Here is a 20,383-nt window from a genome sequence, read left to right as displayed (position 1 = left end):
CAATATTGTACAAAAATAGTAGTTATAACAATTTCAAATTAGCATGCATTGTCATCCACTTGTGTGCATATTTTTTAATGATAATCACTATTGCTCTCTTTCATTTTTCATCATTTTACCACTAAACTAAAGCTCTTCATTCTTTACGTTCTTTATTTGTTTCTTTATATCTTTATCTAGCATCATAAAAGCATTATGATCATAAATATTTGAAACTCATAACCTCAGTTTCTCTTCCTTACTAATATTGAATTCCCCCTTATCAGTCCTATGTCGAACTCCATCATTTTCATAAGCACTTCCCTTCAATCTTTTCATCCTAATACAATCTAAGAAAAGAATGAACAAAAAAATTTAGATTATAGTGCAATTATGCTTATTGTCCAAATTTACACTATAAAACATAAATCTCAATATGAACATTAAATTGAGCTTAAATTTTACTAGGAGTTTCCACATATTTTTCTACATTAGATTAAAATTTTAGATCAAAGTTCTAAAACATAACTCCATACAAGTCAGAATATGAAATATGTATTGTTTTTTTATTTATTGTTTTTTGACTTATAAACTTACTATTTGGAGATAATTCATTTTCTAATATTTGGAAAGAAGATTTTAATGAATAATGACATAATTTCCAAATGTAAAAAGAATTCCTTCAATATTTCAATCTTGCAAGGATTTTTTAACTGATTTCTTTTATTATATAATTTTATACTAACAAACATAATTTTTTATTCAACCAGAATCAAATTAAAACTTCTCCAAGACTTCCAAACCAACACCATAGCTGACCAGAACTACGTTTCTAGTCCCTAAATCAAGCATTGATATTAATACAAAGGAAATCACTGCACAAGGAACGGATCTATTCTCATGTTTGTCTATGGCGAAATTTTGTAACATATTTGATTTATTACCCCTTCTTAAACATTCATTTGTTATTAATGATAGTTTCTTTTGCTAGGTATTATAATAAGAGAAAGGGTGAAGGAATCATTACCAGAACGTTAAATCAAATTACATTGTTACTCGAGAGGTAACCATGCAAATTCCCAACTGCATAATCCAAGATATGTTTCTCGTCAAATTCCACATAAATAATAGCTAGGCACCAAGGCGTCTCCATGTCCCCTTCAAGCTTCGACTTTTATGAAAATAGTTGTGTTCCAGCTATCTAGCCTTGTTAAATGTTCCAACTACAGAAACATTGTTATTGTCGATGACATGGAGAGATGGCTCGAGCAATACCATGCATACTTTCATTTTGAAAGTACTTTGTTTCAGCTATATTGTTTATTCAAATGACAAACCAGATCAGTTGAGTGGCCATGGTGATCCCGCCATCACTGCTTCAATTTCCGAAATCTGTCGAGGACATTTGGTCATGTTGTGACAACCACCAGCAGTGACATGCTACAAACATCAACAAGAAAAGAAAAATCATTACAAGAAATACCAAAATCAACTTCAAAAATAAGCATGAAATTAGCTGATATACAGAGTGGACTCCTATTTTGTAATCTCAGCAGCATGACATTTTTATTTTTATTTATAGCAACTTCCTAAAATATGCGGGGAGGGGGGGGGGGGCACAATAAACGCAGCAAACATCTCCATTTGAGTGTCAGGAAATAAAGTACCACGTCACTTTCAATTCGAACCCCACCAAAACCTTTAAATCTGCTAATTGCTTCACGATCGAAAAACTTGGCAGTATTTGAACTCTCCATTGCCGGAGCCAACAAAGCATCAATGAAGTAGCAGCCAGGCTCCACTGTTATTACCTACAAGAAGAGCTCCAGGCTTAGAGTATTTGGTAGATTTTTAATGTTGTCTTTCATTTCTAACTGTAGATGTTCACATGAAAGGTCAACGCATCATTTTGTCAAAGATCTTAATATCAGCAGTGTAGATGCATGGTTCTTCGTTGAACAAGGCCATCACTAACCATTCCCTCTTGAAGCTCTCGAATAGTGCGCAAAGCTTTCAATCCTGGTACTTTTAATTTCTCCAGTCCCTATAATTTGTTTCTGTCAAGATCCAATCCTTGGAGAAAATGAAGCAAAATAGGAAGAGGATTGAAAGCGGAGCTTTGGCAGATAAATTAGCAACAGGTACCTTTAAGTAGCCACCAGGATCATGAGTATCGATCCCAAGGAAATGCCCCAGACCATGAGGCATGAAAACAGCACCTAATCGCTCGATCATCATGTCATCTACATTGCTAAAACCAAGAAATCACACTTGCATTTAAATTGATATTTATCCTGATCATGTCAAATAGTTAGAAGTGAAAGATATGTCACTGGGGAATTTAAAGTTTACCCAACAATAATGCACCCGTTTTTCAGCGACTCAAGAATCACCTTCTCTGCTAATCTGTAAGGAATAATAACTATAGTAATATACATGCAGTAGCATGGCCTTGAAAGTTCTACACAGCAGGTAAAGTGGTTGCTGGAATTTCATTAATAAGACAACATTACTTTTCTAATATGTAAATGCAATAATGAAAAGCATCCAAGTAATGTATGTTTGCTGAACATCAAAACCTCTCAGTCAAATTTCAAAATACCATATTGGATTGGTATAGTGGAACATCTATCCATCTATGGAAAAATATTCTATTTTTGACGTTAACCTGCTGTTTTTACAATATATAATGTCATACAACCGTCAAAATAAGTTCTCAATTCTTCCTTCATCAAAATCAAAATGAGCTCAACTCTTCCTTTACCCTAGGTCTCAATTAAAAGCCTTCTTCAAACTATTTGGTATCGAAATAAATGAACCAAATATTGTAAAGCCATAACAATGGGTTTCTCTTTTTCTTAGATGTAGTGATTGACCACACCCACCCACCAATTATTCTCTGAAGCATCTATTACAAAGGTAAAGCTAGCTAACTAATTTTGTTTAAACTTGTTTATGACAGCATAAAAGCAGCACTTTCAACAAAAAGCAAAGTAGTTTGTAATCATTAATGAAAGTTAACACTCGTCTAATCTTACTTATGCATATCTACCCAGCTGACTCCAGGTTTCATCGCAGATATGACAGCATTGTGAGCATCAAGGACAGCCTGCAAAATGTGCCATTTAGAAAAAATTCTAAACAGCTGACTTGCTAAGAGACTAAAAATCTGAAAAGGTGCATGTGGGGTAAGCAAATGAACTTTGAGCAGTCTTACATTGTATATAAGGGATTGATCACTTGTAAACTTGCCATTCACCTGTATACAGGGGGAAATGGCACTTTTAGACAAAACATAGAATTGAGAAAGCAAATAACAGAAATTCAGGTAGCCTGCCCTCTTGACTGCCCTTTAAAATCCAGAGCCACAATTTCCATCACATCAAACACTTCAATTTTTATACATAATTTCTAATACCTAGAAACTTATGAATCATTTCATCTGTTTGCTTCCATGAAAGAATCTGTGACACTACTAAATAGTATTAGTTAAAATAAGTTCAGTTGTAGTAGTGTGGTGGTGGTCATGCCAGTAAAGAAGAATGATGCTGAAGGTGATGTGGGTCACTATCTCTATATAGATGATCTAATCATTCAAAAGGTAAAACTGAACATATCTCCTCAATCACAGTTGTCTATGAAAGGCATAATCATTAACAGCTGGGAGCGACTAGGCCTAGTTCTATCTAAAATTCAGAACATGAGTTCAACAGAAATCAGCTTGGTTATCCCTATTGCTCTTCATTATAATTGTTGATACAGGGAACTCTCTATTCACCAAAACATGTGAAACATTTGAACTTCCCAAAAGATAATAAGAAAGAACTGATATCATGTCCACATAGGTGATAAGATCAGCCTATTGATAAATGGATGTATCAGAATAGTGCAGGTTAGATCTGTATTTGACACAAGTAAAACACTCATCCTCAATTAAGATGCCTGCATTAACTTCTGCCCAAAAGGTGGAACAAAATAAACTTGGAGATGATAATTTAAAAAATGCAAATGGAAAATTTTATACTTACAGGGAATGAACAAGTTATGTCAGATCCATAGAAATGGTATTCAGCTCCCATATCAAACAATGCCATATCTCCATTTTGCAGGGTCTGCATAAACCTCATTATAAACATTTTTTTAGACTAAAAGATAATTCTTCCAATTTTAAAATTTATAAACAAAACCTAACCTCATATCTACTAGGAACTGTAACTTCATCTTAGCAGTTGCAAAATTTTCATGCAAGGGATATAATCATAGCAAGAGTAGAATTTCAAACAGGTTAAGGACAATGTGATCACCATCAATTTGCCAAAATCTCAATTCTAAGCTAAGTCACATCTACAATTGTAAAGCCTAAATAATCTGTCACCAACAGCAGAAAACACAAATTGCCTCTCCCACAACATTATACAAATGGGTTCTGACAATAGCAAGACCCATGGCCTATACTTTGCACGCAACAGTGAACAATTCTATAGGTAACATTATAGGAAAATGGGTGTGTAAACAGCAAATTCAGAAATCAACATATTTTCCGGGCCAGCTTACCTCTTAGATATACATCCAAAAAGCATCTAAGTCGCACATGCATAATAGCTACACATATACTCCCTTCTGTTACAAATTTTTTCCCAAAGTAAAAGAAAATAGAATTCATAGTTTATAAGCAAAATTTATGTTCAGGAAACCTATCAATATAGTGTATTTCATCTCAATTGTATCATAATATAAAATATAAAAATCAATCAATCATAACCTTTAGTTTATCCTATTCTTCACTTTTTACTGGTGTGCATGATCGCATACAAACGCAATATCAAAATAATGATTTGAAGGTCAAAACACATGGCACAAAGTCACTTTTTTTCCCAACATATTTATATTCTTCACTTTTTAGTGTTGCGTGGAAGTGTTGATGTGTGATTATCATGTAAGACTGTAGAGGCAACTTCCTCACGTCTAGGTAGCAACTTCTTATAAGGAGGGGAAAAAAAAAGCAAGGTGCATGATTACACTTTTCTTTGGTTGATAATAATTTGTTTGGATTTTTACCTTAAATTTTTTTCTCACTTCATCATTAATGAGTTTTAGGTGTGATTATCATCTAGAACATTTGTATTTTAGCAACAGAATTGGAAAGAAAGAAAAAAGATGGATATTTTACTATTGTATCATTTTTTTTCTTTTTCTATTTTTAATTAATATACAATTTAAATTTCTAATTCTACTTAAAGTGAATGTGTATGATTGAGGTTATTTTTTAAATTTTCATCATATTACCTCCCAAACATCAATGACTTGACCATTAGAAAATGAAATCAATGTGCTTTAGCGATGGGTGTGAGATAGAGGCACAAAATTGTAATTTGACAATTATGAGTCTCCAACACCCTAAGAGTATAATATAAATTAAATGAACTATGTTTAAACCACCTAATGAGCAGGCATTAGGCTAGACATAAATTGAGGATCTTCCTATCAATGATGATGTATGCTTGAAGAGAATATTGATTGAATTAGAGAAATTCTGTAATCATTAATAATTCTATGTATTTGATTAATAATAATAATGTATGAGCAAATGATAGTAAAATCTTTTCTACAGAAGAATTAAAGACATGCATGTGGTAAAATGTAACATCTTGCTAACAAAGTCCAAACTATGGCTATAATCTTATTTAGAATTTTATGATTCAAACAAATTAAATTTTTATATACAGTAACTTCAGAAAAATTAGCATCAAGAAAGTATATAATACTATCATATTCTATAAACCAAAGATTAAAAAGAACAATTGTTTTTTACCACATTTCTATTTTTATAATGCCCATTAATAAAATAACATGAATAGCTGGTAATTGGTGCATGAATCATAAAATTAATTTTGATTGGCTATTGTTGAGTGAAAAATGTAAATTTATGTGCAAAACTAGAAGCTGAATATATATATATATATATATATATATATATATATATATATATATATATTGTACGAGTATTCTTAGCACGCGGTTAAGTTATAACTAACTTGTATTCATAAATTGACCATTTTATGTGATGATGTATGATTAAAGAGTAAAAATTATTGATTGAATTATAGAAATGCTCTACTCGTTAATAATATCATGTGTTGACGAAAAATAATTAATAATTTTGTGTGTTAGTAAAATATTTTTTTTAAGTAAATTAAAAGACATTCATACGGAAAAACAGAATAACATAATGCTACTTAAGTAAAATCTATGGCCATATCTAATAAGAAATTATTGACCTTCCTACTATTGATTAAGAAGTGCATAATTATATATTTCCATTTTAGTTACAATTTTTAAAAGAAGATGATGACTTTTATAATTTTAGAACTCGAACAAATTATTTTTTTATATAAAGTGACTTCACAAAAATATAGCAAATAGAAAGGTTGTAGTATTAATGTATTGTTTATAATGAAGATTAAAAAAAAAAATCATTTCTTTTACCATATCTATATTTTTGTAATGCAAATCAATAAAATATGAATGGTTAATAATTGGAGCATGGCCTAAAAATTAGTTTGATTGGCTATTATTGATTGAGAAGTGTAAATTTATGCATGTACTTAGAAGCCAATCACTTTTTTTCTTTTTGTTAAGTTAATCTAAGCCTATACTAAAGAAGTTAGAAGTACCTTGAAGGATACCAGGATACTCCACCTATTGAAGGATCGTCCTATCTATGATAATGTTACAATTAACCTTAATTGCTTTAGTTGTATTCTATAATACCCAAAAATGGATATTATAATTGATTGATATAAAATTAACTTTAATTAGCTAAATGGGAATTATAGAAGATCTCCATATCCAAGTGGTAGGTTTTCTCATATTATGAATCATCGGGTTTTTGACAAAAAGCTCTTTTGCAATTATGATATGCTAAATACAATAACTATAAGATAATTTATAATTGATTGCTAATCTTTTTTTCTTTTTCTCATAAACAATTTAACAAAGAAAATGCAATGAACTATTTTTTTTTGAACTATATAATGAATTGATTACTATTATAAATTATCAATTCAAATGATTAAGTGAGAAAAATATTGATTGAATTACAGAAATTACCAAAACAATCTAAAAAGAACTGGGTTTTTTATGGTGCTTTACTGTTCATATTTTTTAATCATTTGATAGTAATTGGACTTCGTAACTCAGTTGATAGCACACAAAAAAGGAACCACGAGGTCTTAGGTTCGAATCTTACTGGCAGCATTATTTTCAAATAGATGACATGTCGTCTGACTATTATTTTTGAGAAAAAAAAATAAAGGGCGAATGACAAAAATAACACAGGGTCAAGCACATAGGTCTAGCCTCCAAGCCTATGCCTACCCTGCTAGTGGCCCCAGTGCACCTAGCTTTTTTATGGAACTCTAAGAAAAATTTACCAAATTAACTTACTCTTCGGGATTGACATAATTCTTAAATACTATTATAAAATTTTATTTGAATTTTAATAAATAAAAAATTCAATTATTAGGTCTAATATAAAAATAATAATACTAATAATAAATTGTTCGTGAAATTCAATTCAAATATTTTTTTTAGTATTAAAATTTTTAAATAGACTTTTAGCATAATTTTATCACATTTATGATTTTTAAGATTTCAATCACACAAAATATGGACATACTATTTTGATATTTTTGTTAAATTACTTTAACAATCATAAAATATTTGTTTTCTAACAAAAACAATGATTCCAATTAAAAAACTTGTGTTCCCTAAGACCAACAAGAGATACATTGATAAAAAAAAAAAAAAACAAAATTATCTTGATTGAAAAAAACAAAACAAATGTATTTTCAGGTTTAATAGCAGTGCCAAACAATTCCTTGACCTCTTTTTTTTTTTGCATTCGATAAAATTTTGGTTTCTGCACTATGAGCGGCCATACAAAATAGTTATATGGTAATTATTAATTGTATATGTGATAGGAAAATCTTTTTTATTCAAGTGAAAAATATAATATAATACTCATTAAGAAAAAAACTATAGCAATATCTAAAAAAAAAATGTTAAAAGTTGTGTTATTGAGATAAAAGTACATAATTATATATTTACTTTTTATTTCTAATTTAAGAAGATTAACTTTTATAATTCTAAAATTCAAAGGAATTAAATTATTATAGAAAGTAACTTTACAAAATTAGCATAGAGAGAATACTATATCGCCTTATTACCTAATCAAAAGAGTGAAAAAACAATTTCTTTTACCATGTTTCTATAAAACTATAAAGACTGACCATGAATTTTAAATTGCTTCCTTCACTCATATTAGGTCATCTTTTAGATTATTTAAATAATAATTTATAACAAAACATATTTAAATGTAATTATCTATTTAAATTAAAATTTAGTAGTCTATAATATTAAAAGGTTGAATTAGTTAAATGTTCTTTTCATTATTCAAACTCAACACACAATAAATTCTTTTTCTCATTAAGCTATCAAGATTGTATGGTATAGTCTATACTAATAATGGAAAGAGCAATGAACTAACTTTAGTATAATTTGAGATTATTTTATTATATCTAAGACCATTGAAAATTATTATATTTGAACATTATTATGAACAAAACTTTATAAATATGTATCATGATTTTAAGGGAAAAAAAAAACCTTCACCTATATATAATACGAGAATAAAATACTTTTAGAAAGAAAAGATTATAGGTGATGAAATATTAGATTTATGTTAAAAAATTTATTTAGAATCTTATATTTGAATCAAATATACAAAAGTAAATTATATTAAAAAAAAAAAAAAAAAAACATTAAAGACAAATCTATAAAACTTACCTTGTCATTAGGAGCTGCTGCATGCCCATAGTGAAGAACAGCACTGTACAATGAAACATCAAGGCTGTTAGCTCCTGTTGGAAATACGTATGCAAAGTTCTACTTCAATGCATCCATATAACCATAGATTTTTCAAAGCAACTATATATCAGCGACTGCATGAATCAGAACTTCACAAAAGAGGATGCAGTATTCCTTGCCCTTTCCAAATACTTTGAATTAGAAATAATGACAATCTTAGCCTCCAATCCTAACTGCTAGTGAACTGGTCAGGAGATAATTTCTTTCAAGTGCACTTGCAAAATCCAACCAATGATATAATTAGCAAGGCACTGTTGTCCTTGAGAGACAACTTAAACTGAAGTTTGATTCTCATGTCATAAGAATGGAGACGACCTTGAGATAGACTTGGCTCAGCACATTGTTATGTACTTCAGTTTGACTCAAACATAATGAATGAGGGCAAGACCTTAAACCAATTAACATTCATCACACAGAATAGGAAATCATGCAATATCATTCATTTCATTGGTTCAAACTACCATGTCAATTTATTTTGAGGATGAAACAAATATATGGAATCCCACATCAATAAGAAATAGAAAAAGAAAAGGCATGTCCTAATAAAATGGTTCCTCTTCTTATTCAACCATGGGTATGTTTATATTGATAATTAACAAGAAAGGAGGGAACTAATACCACTAACAATTCACCCTTAATTAGCTAATACTACCAAGCACACTTAAAACATGAGCTTTACCTAGTGAAAATTACTCTTGTAACAAACTCACCTTCATGTTTTAACTTCAATGCAAAAGCAACTTCCGTACACACAATACAAATGTATGTGTTTTCTTTTTTCAAGGATTTTGAAACACCAAAACTCCTGAACCAAGCTCCAACCAACAAAGCGACTTGATGAAGCTCGGGCAAGCATAAATTTAGTCTTTTAAACCCCTTCACAGCCCTACCCCATTGGCCATGAAAGCTACATGGCCTGTACCATATATGTTCTAAATATTACTTTCCACCTTTTATTGATCCACTCTAGATTGCTTTCAAAATGGATTACTTATCTATTTTTGAGCTTTTCAATGAATAGACCTAATATTTCAGTTTTGCAGTTAGTTTACACAAAAACTAATCCATGCAGAATAAAAATCATCAAGAACCTCACCTATTTTCTCCAGTAGCACATATACATGTGTATGAACAATGCCTACAACCGCCATACATGTAGGTGTGATGAAGAAATATGCTTTCCAATTGATACTCTTCCATGCCAACTCTAGTTTTTCTCATAACCTAGTCAAAACTGCAATTCTTTAGTATGACAGTAAACCACAATATATAATTTGAAGTGTTAATAAAAAATATTGATGAACAAATAACATCAATGATAAACTAATCATTGTTCAAAATGATGTCTTTCAGATGTAACTCGAGATGGAGATGCATGAAAATGAAAGACTCATGTTGCATGGTAGTTTTCATTCATGAGTCAACAATCCCATTGCAAAAATAAGCAACAGATGATAAGAAATTCCCAACAATGGCATGCAGCAGCAGATTATATAAAATTGTAACCCATTTATTTAAGTTTATTTGAAGAGTAATACCTAAACAAAAACTATAGTTTAAATTCTTGAAAAAAAATCCAGTCAGTGAGAAGTTTCCACAAATAGCTACCTCAACATGAGCTTCAGAGCTGATGTCATTGGCAAACTGAATAAGTGCTAGCTCCATATCTGACTTTAAAACACGGCATTCAGTCAAAATGGGATGCAATGTAGTCAAATCCTTCTCAAACTTTTCTATCCCCTGAAAAGAGAATTAAATAAAAGGAAAAGAATATTGATATTTATTTCATGATTGCAGATGTTGTAGCTCTATGTGAGGTAAACATGTGAAATGGTAAGGGTCAGAGGCTTAGAATGTAAGACCTGAAACTCTGCTGGTTTTGAGAAGTTATTACTGTCAGTGTTAAGTCCGTGCAAGAGAAAGAGTAAAGGTTTTTCCGATACATTGCTGAGCTCATGTAAAACTCCTACAATCTCATCTGTGTAATAGACCATGCTAACCATGTATTGTTGCTGCAAAAAAAAAAAAAAAAGAGTGGATAAACATACATAGTACATTGACGTGCATCAAACCAAGAAGCATTGAAGGAAGGATACCTGAAAGCAAGATAATGGCTTTATTTCTCCTAACCAAACCGCATAATCAGCTGGTAATCTTGGAGCAAATAGAATAGATTTCCCTGTTGCAATGTCCTTGAGGACAGCATAAATGACAATCAAAAACCACAAACAAAAGGCCGTGAAAATTATAATGATTGTTGAAGTGACACAAACTATAGAAAACATTCAGTTTTAAAACAAGAAATGAAGTTTCAAACTACCATGTCCAGGCAAAGGAACACAGAATTGTTAATTGTTTGAATGAAAGGTGTAAGCTAACTAACATGCCAGAAGATGCCCAGATGAAATAAGAAAAGACAAAATGTTCATAAAACGATACACTGGTCCACTATAGGCTGGTAGCATGTATCCTTGATAGTACAATACAGTGATCTAAGAAATTAAACAATAGCATAATTTGTTTCAAGTAAACTTTACAAAATAATAAGTATGAACCGCAATCCATTTTCATTCCGGACAAGAAAAATAATAAAACTAACCATGGCAGTTTTCCATTGAAAGAAGAAGGGGAAAAAAAAGAGAGGAAAAGCCAGGAGCTTACAATAGCGCCATAGAAACCAGGCTCTTTTACTCCAAACAGATAAGCGAAATAACTCTCCTGCCTACACATCAAAATATACATTTTGTTTCTAGTAAAATTGAAAAGCGGAGCAAATCGCCGCCATTACAGCTTACAAGTGCAAAGAAATTACCTGAAGAGTTCGATGTGATCAGTGCAGTAGCGAGTTTTTTCCTCGCCTCCCTGTTAAATTCATTCATAAAATAAAAAATAATAACAATAATAGATATCATCATTCAATCAACAATACATACATGCATAGATAAATAGATTGATACCTGAAGAAAGACGAAGCCGTGCAGAGGACGAGAGGTTTCGGTGAGATGTCGACGGAGGGATTTTAACAGCTTTTCACGGTTCTTGGCGTGAAGCTCCATCGGTACTTTTGGGGGGGGGAGACGAGACGAAGAAGCCATTTGCGGGCTTCTATTTCGTTAGGTTTCGTTTCCGCTCCCTTGTCTTGGTTTATAATCAAAAATAAAAAAAGTGGCTTAGTGATACTGTGAACTATAAGAAAATTTTCGGTTTTTTTATTTCGACCCTTCATTTTATTTTATTTAGATCTTTGATCTGGGATTAGTTTTAGTGATTCTTTATTCTTAAAAACAACTTCATGAGCTGTAATAAAAACTATATACGTGATACTCTCATTACCCCTGCAAATTCTTTTAGTAGATGAAGGTATGAAGCAACAGGTATAGATACCGATAATACAGAAAGAACCGATGTATTTTTAATAATTATATTATTCAACTCAAACCACCTTATTGAAACTAGCTAATATAAATATTAAAAATAATAATAAGTTCAAAGTAATAATTAAATATCATAGATTGAATTGCATGTCGAGATATTTTAAACCTGTTGATACCGACACAGCTTGTCTACTCAATAAATATAATAAAAAAGCACTTAAGGTCTTGGTCTAGTGGTGGAAGGAGTTTGTTTTCTTCCTCTGCATCAGGGTTCAAATCTCATTGTGTACGTCTGTCACCCCGCGGTGCCTTACATGTTTACTGGGTTTGCAGGATATTCAGTGGACCGTGGGATTAGTCGTGGTGCGCGAAAGCTAGCCCGGACACCCACGTAAATCAAAAAAAAAAAAATATATATATATATATATATATATAATAAAAAAATATAACCCTAAAGCATTTGATATAATTCTCAATAAGTTGTTCTTATATATACATAATTTGAGTTATATTTATTACTATAAAATTTATTTTTTTATTGAGAATCGTTTGAAAAGTATTTTTTATTTAGAAATATATTAAAATTATTTTTTTTATTTTTTAAAAATTATTTTTGATATCAGTATATTAAAATGATTTAAAAATAATAAAAAATATTAATTTTAAATAAAAACTTTAATTTTTTAAAATTATAAATTTAACCACGTTTTCAAATAAACAGAATGAATGAAGGGAGTGCGGACATCAATTTTTTCGATTGTCCACTGTAGTCGACCCAAACATGTCTTTCCAGAATGAAGAGACAGTTGGAGTGAAAATGATGTGATAGCTCAGTATCTCGCTGCTCTTCGTGAATTGCAAGCTAGTTGGACTCACGGTGACTATGAGACCAATAGGTGTTTCAATAGTTAAAGGAGTAAGTTGCTTGGACTGTAAGCTATTTTTTTAAGTTTAAAAAAACTCATATATTCCAACTTGCAAATATCTGTAAAAAAAAAAAAATTTGAATTGACGGAATTTATATTTTAAAAAAATTTAAAAAGTTAGTTAATTATGATTATACACCATAACTCTACCCAAACACACCTTCTTTATAATAAAACTTGGTTGGGTATATAAAAAGATTAAGAGTAAAGTAAAGAATGACCAATCATAACACAACTTGCTTGGATAAAATATATGTAATTTTTATAATAAAAAAAAATTACATAACTTGCTCTGATAAAAAAAAATTTGAATGGGTCAAATTTATATTTTAAAAAATTTTTAAAGTTAACTAATTATGATTATGGATCATAACTCCATCTGATTGTATTCATGAACACATCTACCCGATAATAAAATACCCGATAATAAAATTTGATTGGTTATATAAAAGGATTGACTCGGGTAACGACAGAGAAAAAAAAAGAAAAAACAAAACTATGATCCAAAACAATGTTAAACACTAATAGAACAGCTGCAAGTTTTAAAACTAAAGAGAAAACAATGGAAGCAATTACAAGGAAATGTGTGTTTGAAAATGTGATTATATTTATTTTTTTAAAGTGTTTTTTATTTAGAAATGTATTAAAATAATATTTTTTTTATTTTAAAAAAATTATTTTTGACATCAGCACATCAAAATGATCTAAAAATACTAAAAAATATATGAATTTTAAGCAAACTAAAATAAAAAATTTTAAAAAATATAACCGTGAAGCATTTGAAATACAATTCTCAATAAGTTGTTCTTATATATACATACATTGAGTTATATTTATTACTGTAAAATGCATCTTTTTGAATGAGTATTTGGTCATGCAAAATACTTTTTGCTTATAAATATATTTAAATGATATTTTTTTTTTTTAAAAATTATTTTTGATATCAGCGTATTAAAATAATTTAAAAATATTAAAAAAATATTAATTTTAAATAAAAAAAAAATTAATTTTTTTAATAAAACAAGTTAGACCGCATGTTCTTACCAGAATCAACGAATGGACTGCGGACATCAATTTTTTCGATTGTCCATGTTATTGACCCAAACATGTCCTAAATTGAAGAGATAGTTCGAGTGAAAATGATGCGATAGCTCAGTATCTTGCTGTTCTTCGTGAATTGCAAGCTAGGTGTTTCAATAGTTAAAAGAGTAAGTTGCTTGGACTGTAAGCTTTTTTCTCTTAGTATAAAAAAACTCATTTATTCCAACTTGCAAATATTTGTAAAAAAAACAAATTGAATTGACGGAATTTATATTTAAATTTTAAAAAAAATTAGTTAATTATGATTATACACCATAACTCTACCCAAACACACCTTTATAATAAAACTTGGTTGGGTATATGAAAAGATTAAGAGCAAGGTAAAGAATGACCAATCATAACACAACTTGCTTGGATAAAATATATGTAATATTTATATATAAAAAAAAATTAAATGGGTCAAATCTATACTTAAAAAAATTTTAAAAAGTTGAGTTAATTATGATTATAGATCATAACTCAATCTGATTATATTCATGAATACATCTACTCAATAATAAAACTTGGTTGGTTATTTGAAAGGATTGACTCGGGTAATGAGAGAGAAAAAAAAAACTATAAACAACAAACAATGTTAAGCATCGACAAAACAACTATAGGTTTTAAAAACAAAGAGAAAACAATAGATGCAAATACAGAGGAAATGTGTGTTTAAGAATATAGTTGTAGTTATTTTTCAAAGTGTTTTTTACTTAAAAATACATCAAAATAATATTTTTTATTTTAAAAAAAATAATTTTTGACATCAGCACATTAAAATGATCTAAAAATATTAAAAAAATATACTAATTTTAAGCAAAATGAAATCAAAATTTCAAAAAAATCACATTTCCAAACAATCTTGAATACACATTCAAACTACAAAAGATGGAAAAGTAATGGGAGCATAAAAGAATGGTGCGAGGTAAACCTGCCAAGAAAGGCCAAGGCTCGTGAGAACCCCGATGGAACGCATTGAAATCTGATTCAACAAGCAACTGAACTTGTTATCCAATACAAGACAACAGAGAAAGAAACAGAACGGTCTTCTTAGAAATTGAGATTATGAGGAAATTGAGTGGAGGACTCAAAACAACCCGCTAAAAGGCTGTGAAAAGCAAGGTTGTCAAAATCGCATTTTGACTCATAAAATCGTACGTTTTTACGAGTCAAAACATGCATTACGGGTTGAATCGGTTGAAAAAATAAAAAATCGGGTTGAAATCGGGTAAAATCGGTAAAATCGGGTTGAAATCGGGTAAAATCGGTAAAATCGGGTTGAATCGCGATTTTATACCCGATTCCACGATTTTGCTCTCTTCTTATTTCACCGAAATCCAGCTGCCACCGTGCCACGTGTTGCCTGCCTATTGGCTTTACCAGATCACATTTCTCTCTTCAGTCTTCTCATTTCACCGAAAACCAGGTTCTCACATTTCTCTCTTTTGCTCACTTCTCATTTCTCATTTCACCGAAGGTCCGAAACAAAACAGAAATGAGAAATCCCTAAAATCAGTCTCATTTCATTGAAACAGAACAGAAATCCCTAAAATCAGTCTCTTAATTTCTTTCTCTCAGCCAACAATCAACCACCGTCCACCTCCACAACAGCCCTCGCCGCTCATCGTTTTTGTTTTTCCACCATTGACGGCGTCCTTTTCAGCAGCCACCGTGAGAACCAGAGTCCTTGACAACGGCGTCTCTCCATTCTTCACCAGGTAAGTTACTCTGTTTTTCCCTTCCGTTACTTTGATTGAATTCGCAGGCTCCATCCTTGACTGCAATATTGATCTGTATCTGCTCAGCCTCGGCCCTCGGTGCTCACTGCTCCGAACAGAGGTAAGCTTCTCTCCAATCGTTTCTTACCATGTCTGTTTCTTTACAGTTTAATGATGATAATTGTTAAAGAGTAATATTTTGATTCAAAGTTTCTGTGGCTCTGTCTTGAATCGGGTACTGGACTGCATTGAATCGCGGGTTGATCATTTTGCTGGCATATAGGATGTGAAGTAGAGGGTTGGTTGTTGATGACCGAAATACACAGCTCACTCGTCGTAACATGGATTTCACTACCGATCTCAGTTTGCACCGAAAAAAGAGAATTTTGTTTGTGAATTTTAGATTCAGATGTATACTGTTTGCACTATCGATCAGTTTTCACTACCGATCTTAGTTTGCACCGAAATACACAGCATTGTAATCGGTTTGCAGTTTGCACCGTAACATGGATGACAGATTTTGTTTGTGAATTTTAGATTCAAATGTATACTGTTTTTATTTATGTATAATGTTCAATGAATTAGTATTTTGTTTTGTAGAGGTTGGTTGGCTGTGAATACATAGAAGATTATTTATATATAATGCCATTTTAGTATTATTAGAAGTGCTTTTATAAAATTCCTTACGATTTTACGATTTTACGATCCGATTTTGTGAAGGGCTTTCCGTTTCGTTTTAAAATCGCGATTTTAACAACCTTGGTGAAAAGGCAATTTGTCAAGCACATCAAATCTGTTAGTAATCGTAAAAGACATGGTAAAAAAAAAAAAAAACCATCTCCAACCTACGGTCCAGTAGGGAAGGTAGCAAAGCAAGGTTGCCCACATTACACTACGAAAAAAGACCTCATAGGCATCACTGATTTGATTTACTTCCGGTCCTAGAAACAAGTTCCTATTCACTGAAGCAGTGTAAGAGTTTGTTAGTTTGAGATGGTTTAAAATATTTTTTTATTTAAAAATATATTAAAATAAATTTTTTTATTATTTTTTTAAAATTATTTTTTACATCAGCATATTAAAATGATCTAAAAATATTAAAAAAAAAATCATTTTAAGCAAAAACAAATTCAAAAATTGAGGGAACGCAGCTTGCACGACGTTTCCAAACAAGGCTTTGATAAAAAAAATATTTTTTTTAAACAGTAAAATTACTATTTTGCCCTTAAAAGAAAAAAAAAATTAAGTTTCCAGTGAAGGACTCTTTGGTCTTTTTAAAAAAAACAAGGTAAAATTATGGTTATGCCATTCCGAGGGGAAAATAAACATTTGTAGAGGGCTTCTTCGTCTTTTTCATTTTTTAAAATTGTAAAATTTCAAGCTTATCCTTGGGATCCTGGAAAAAAAAGTAGCTTAGTTTCAAAGGTGTTTTAGTCAATTTTTTTTATTTTTTATTTTTTAATATGGTTAGGGGTTGTTTGGTAATTTTTAAATATTAAATATTATTAAAAACAATCGATGACATGTGTGTCAATGCGTGAAGAGCCCTGTGCCATTCAGGTGGTATGTGAGGGCTTGTCCAGTCACTAAAATCTTGCTTCCATGGTAGCGTTGGGAGCAGTGACTTGTCCTCTTTCTAGTGGTGTAGTGTGTGCTCACAGAGGAGGTTTGGTTAAGCTGTAGTGGAATTATTTTTTCTTCTTCTCTATTTTCTCTCTCATGCCTTTCAAATTTGCTTCTGACCTTCCAAAAAATAATTGTGTCCTCCGGTTTGTTGTTTTATTGATCTTGGCACTCTTTTTTTTATTACTATTTATTTAGTTTTGATGCCTTTTTGAAGTTTGGCTTTTTTTTCGATTTCTTCTCTGGTCATTTTATTTAATTTGATTTTTTTTTATCTAATTCAGTCTCTTTATTTTTTATTGCTATATTTCTGTATTTTATACTTTTCTTGATTATTATTTTTTTACAATGTTGTCCCTTACTATTTTATTGCATTTTTTTCCTCATTCTTTTGATTGCATATCCTTATCCTTTTTCTTAGTTTATCTTTTTTTCAATTTTGTCCCTTGACATTTAATTTCATTTGATTTTTTATCCAATTTTGATCCTCATTCTTTTGATTACTATTTTTATCATTTTCTTAGTAATTTTTTTTTCAATTTATCCCCTAATTATTTTATTTCATTTTGTTTTTGTACCATATTTGGTCTATATTGTTTGGGTTTTAAATTCTTGTATGGTTTGGAATTTTACTTTGTTATTTTTTTATGGTTGCCTTCCAACAAGGCAATCCTTTATTGAGTTTTTTGTTTTAATTCATCATTAGACATTTGGTTATTAGACCTTTAGTTTCATTTTTTGTTCCACTTTCGTTTTTTTAAGTTATCTTGATCTTATATCTCGAGTAATAAGTTTGTTAGGTTAACCATGGTTGACTCAAATTTGTTTTCCTTAATTTTCTTATGAATATTTTTTACAAATTCATTCTTTGGTGTTAAATTATTGACGTTTGAGCTATGTGATTTTTTCACTTTTCTTTCTGTTGGGTTATCCCGAGGGCGAGTTAATCAAGTTAACGCGGGTTAACATGCATTTTCTTACTCAATGTCTTTTTATTTAACTTTGATCTTTTTTGTGATGTCCTTCTTTTGCGAGTTTATTTATTTTTATTTTGATCTTGTAACAATCCGACTGTACGACTTGATCCATGTTAAAAGATTCCAACAAATCCTCTTAATTTGAGGGTAAATTTTATTATTATTTTATTTACCAAAAATTTGGCAGAGTTTCATTTGTATTTAGAACATCCCAAGTTATCGATTATTATCAATTTACTCAATCAACCCATCATTATAAGGTCCCATAATTCCGGACCTTACATCAAACATCATAATTCAACACCTCATTATAAATGCTTTCTTTACATGTTAGTATTCGTTTTCTTTTAAATTTTATGATATGATATGATATGATATGATATATATATATATATATATATATATATATATATATATCACAACATAATAAGTATTCTTAAACATTTCAAAGGGATTAATTACAGAATAACTAAAATACTACATGCTAAGCTGAACTTTTATAAATACATCAAGGTTTACACAAAAGTATACTACATAAACGCGTTAATTCCCTTTTGTTTAAGTTAAATATTTATATAAGCTTGACAAAGTAGAGTCCCAAACTAATGATCTTCCTGGATATTTGATGGCCTTGTTACATAAATAAAGATACCATTATGTTGATAATATATATATATATATATATATATATGCTCATATAATGTATACGAATGAAGTATTAATTTTCTATCGGATCCATAAGAATTCTAACAGAGAACTTATATTTTGCTTGTAAATCTTTTAAACCCAATTAACACTCATTTGCATATTCTTAATTTGAATACTCTTATTTACTTGCATGAACTGAGTGACCTCACAAAGTCTAACCTTGTAATTTATTTCCCAGCGATCCTATCACGGATGTCATTAACCGAAACTAATCTTGTAATTCATGTCCCGTCGATCCTATCATGGATGCCATTAGCCGAAACTAATCTTGCAATTCATCTCCCCGTGATCATATCACGGATGCCATTGGCCGAAGCTAATCTTGTAAATACGTTAGACTTTATTTACATTGAACATGATATTTATTATAATTGCATTCACTTGAAGAATTTTAAATTGTACAAGTTCAAATAGAAGGGAAAATAACGTATCTGCTCCGCCTATCTCGCGACCTCCCCTAACAGAAGATCCAATCCTGGTTGCTCCTCCTGAATCACAAGGAAGTTTTTGGTTATGATTCCTTCAAGCTGATATTATAGAGAATCCATATTCATTCATTACTCATATGTTATTTTCTATGCATATTCATTTCCTCATAATAACATACTTACATATATCATGTATATTTTCAGAGTTAATATCTCAATATGCAAGTGTTCGTATGACTCAATTCTTTTATATTCTTACATATAGTATTCACGTGAAAATATACTATTAATGTTTAACTTTGAATTGTTACTGTTCACTTTCCAACTGTTACTGTCTAGACATTTGAACTGTTACTGTCTAGACATTGAACTATTATTGTCCAACCGTTACTATCTAGACATTGAACTGTTACTGTCCAACTATTACTATCTGAACACTCATTAGATTTTTAACTATATTTAAAGTTCTAAAACTCCATTTTAAGTAAGATTGATCTCGTTAGAAAGCTAAGAAACTAGGCTACAAGTTCTTTGAAGGAAGGAGAACCAAGTTCTGCCTCCAAGATAGTCAAAATTGTTCATCAACTAATCAATCTCATTGCCCTACATAATTAGTCACGACCCAATCTCGGTTGGTAACCC

General features: G+C 30.4%; 1 protein-coding gene across 1 annotated transcript; it reads right to left on the bottom strand.

Moving 5' to 3' along the window:
- Positions 1–979: 979 nt before the first annotated feature.
- On the bottom strand, positions 980–12,198 carry LOC118047948 (uncharacterized). Its single transcript, XM_035057410.2, has 16 exons — positions 11,865–12,198; positions 11,720–11,769; positions 11,569–11,629; positions 11,004–11,099; positions 10,770–10,919; positions 10,516–10,647; positions 10,004–10,131; positions 8,827–8,869; positions 4,008–4,091; positions 3,197–3,238; positions 3,018–3,088; positions 2,332–2,385; positions 2,125–2,230; positions 1,955–2,023; positions 1,647–1,790; positions 980–1,419 (listed from the first exon to the last, which is right to left on the bottom strand). The coding sequence occupies exons 1-16, from the start codon at positions 12,000–12,002 to the stop codon at positions 1,321–1,323; spliced, it is 1,467 nt and encodes a 488-aa protein (XP_034913301.1). The 5' UTR covers positions 12,003–12,198; the 3' UTR covers positions 980–1,320.
- Positions 12,199–20,383: the final 8,185 nt, after the last annotated feature.

Source organism: Populus alba, chromosome 6 (genome assembly GCF_005239225.2).
Source record: "Populus alba chromosome 6, ASM523922v2, whole genome shotgun sequence".
Lineage (NCBI taxonomy): Eukaryota > Viridiplantae > Streptophyta > Magnoliopsida > Malpighiales > Salicaceae > Populus > Populus alba.
The sequence above is the reverse complement of the archived record's forward strand: the minus strand, read 5'-3'. Positions and strand labels throughout refer to the sequence as shown.

Excerpts from the sequence above, each read along its gene's own strand:
- LOC118047948 (XM_035057410.2), bottom strand. The coding sequence starts at position 12,002 with ATGGCTTCTTCGTCTCGTCTCCCCCCCCCAAAAGTACCGATGGAGCTT. Across the intron at positions 11,770-11,864 it reads ACGGCTTCGTCTTTCTTCAG|GGAGGCGAGGAAAAAACTCG; the intron begins GTATCAATCTAT and ends TGAATTTAACAG. Across the intron at positions 4,092-8,826 it reads CAGCAGCTCCTAATGACAAG|ACCCTGCAAAATGGAGATAT; the intron begins GTAAGTTTTATA and ends AGGTTTATGCAG.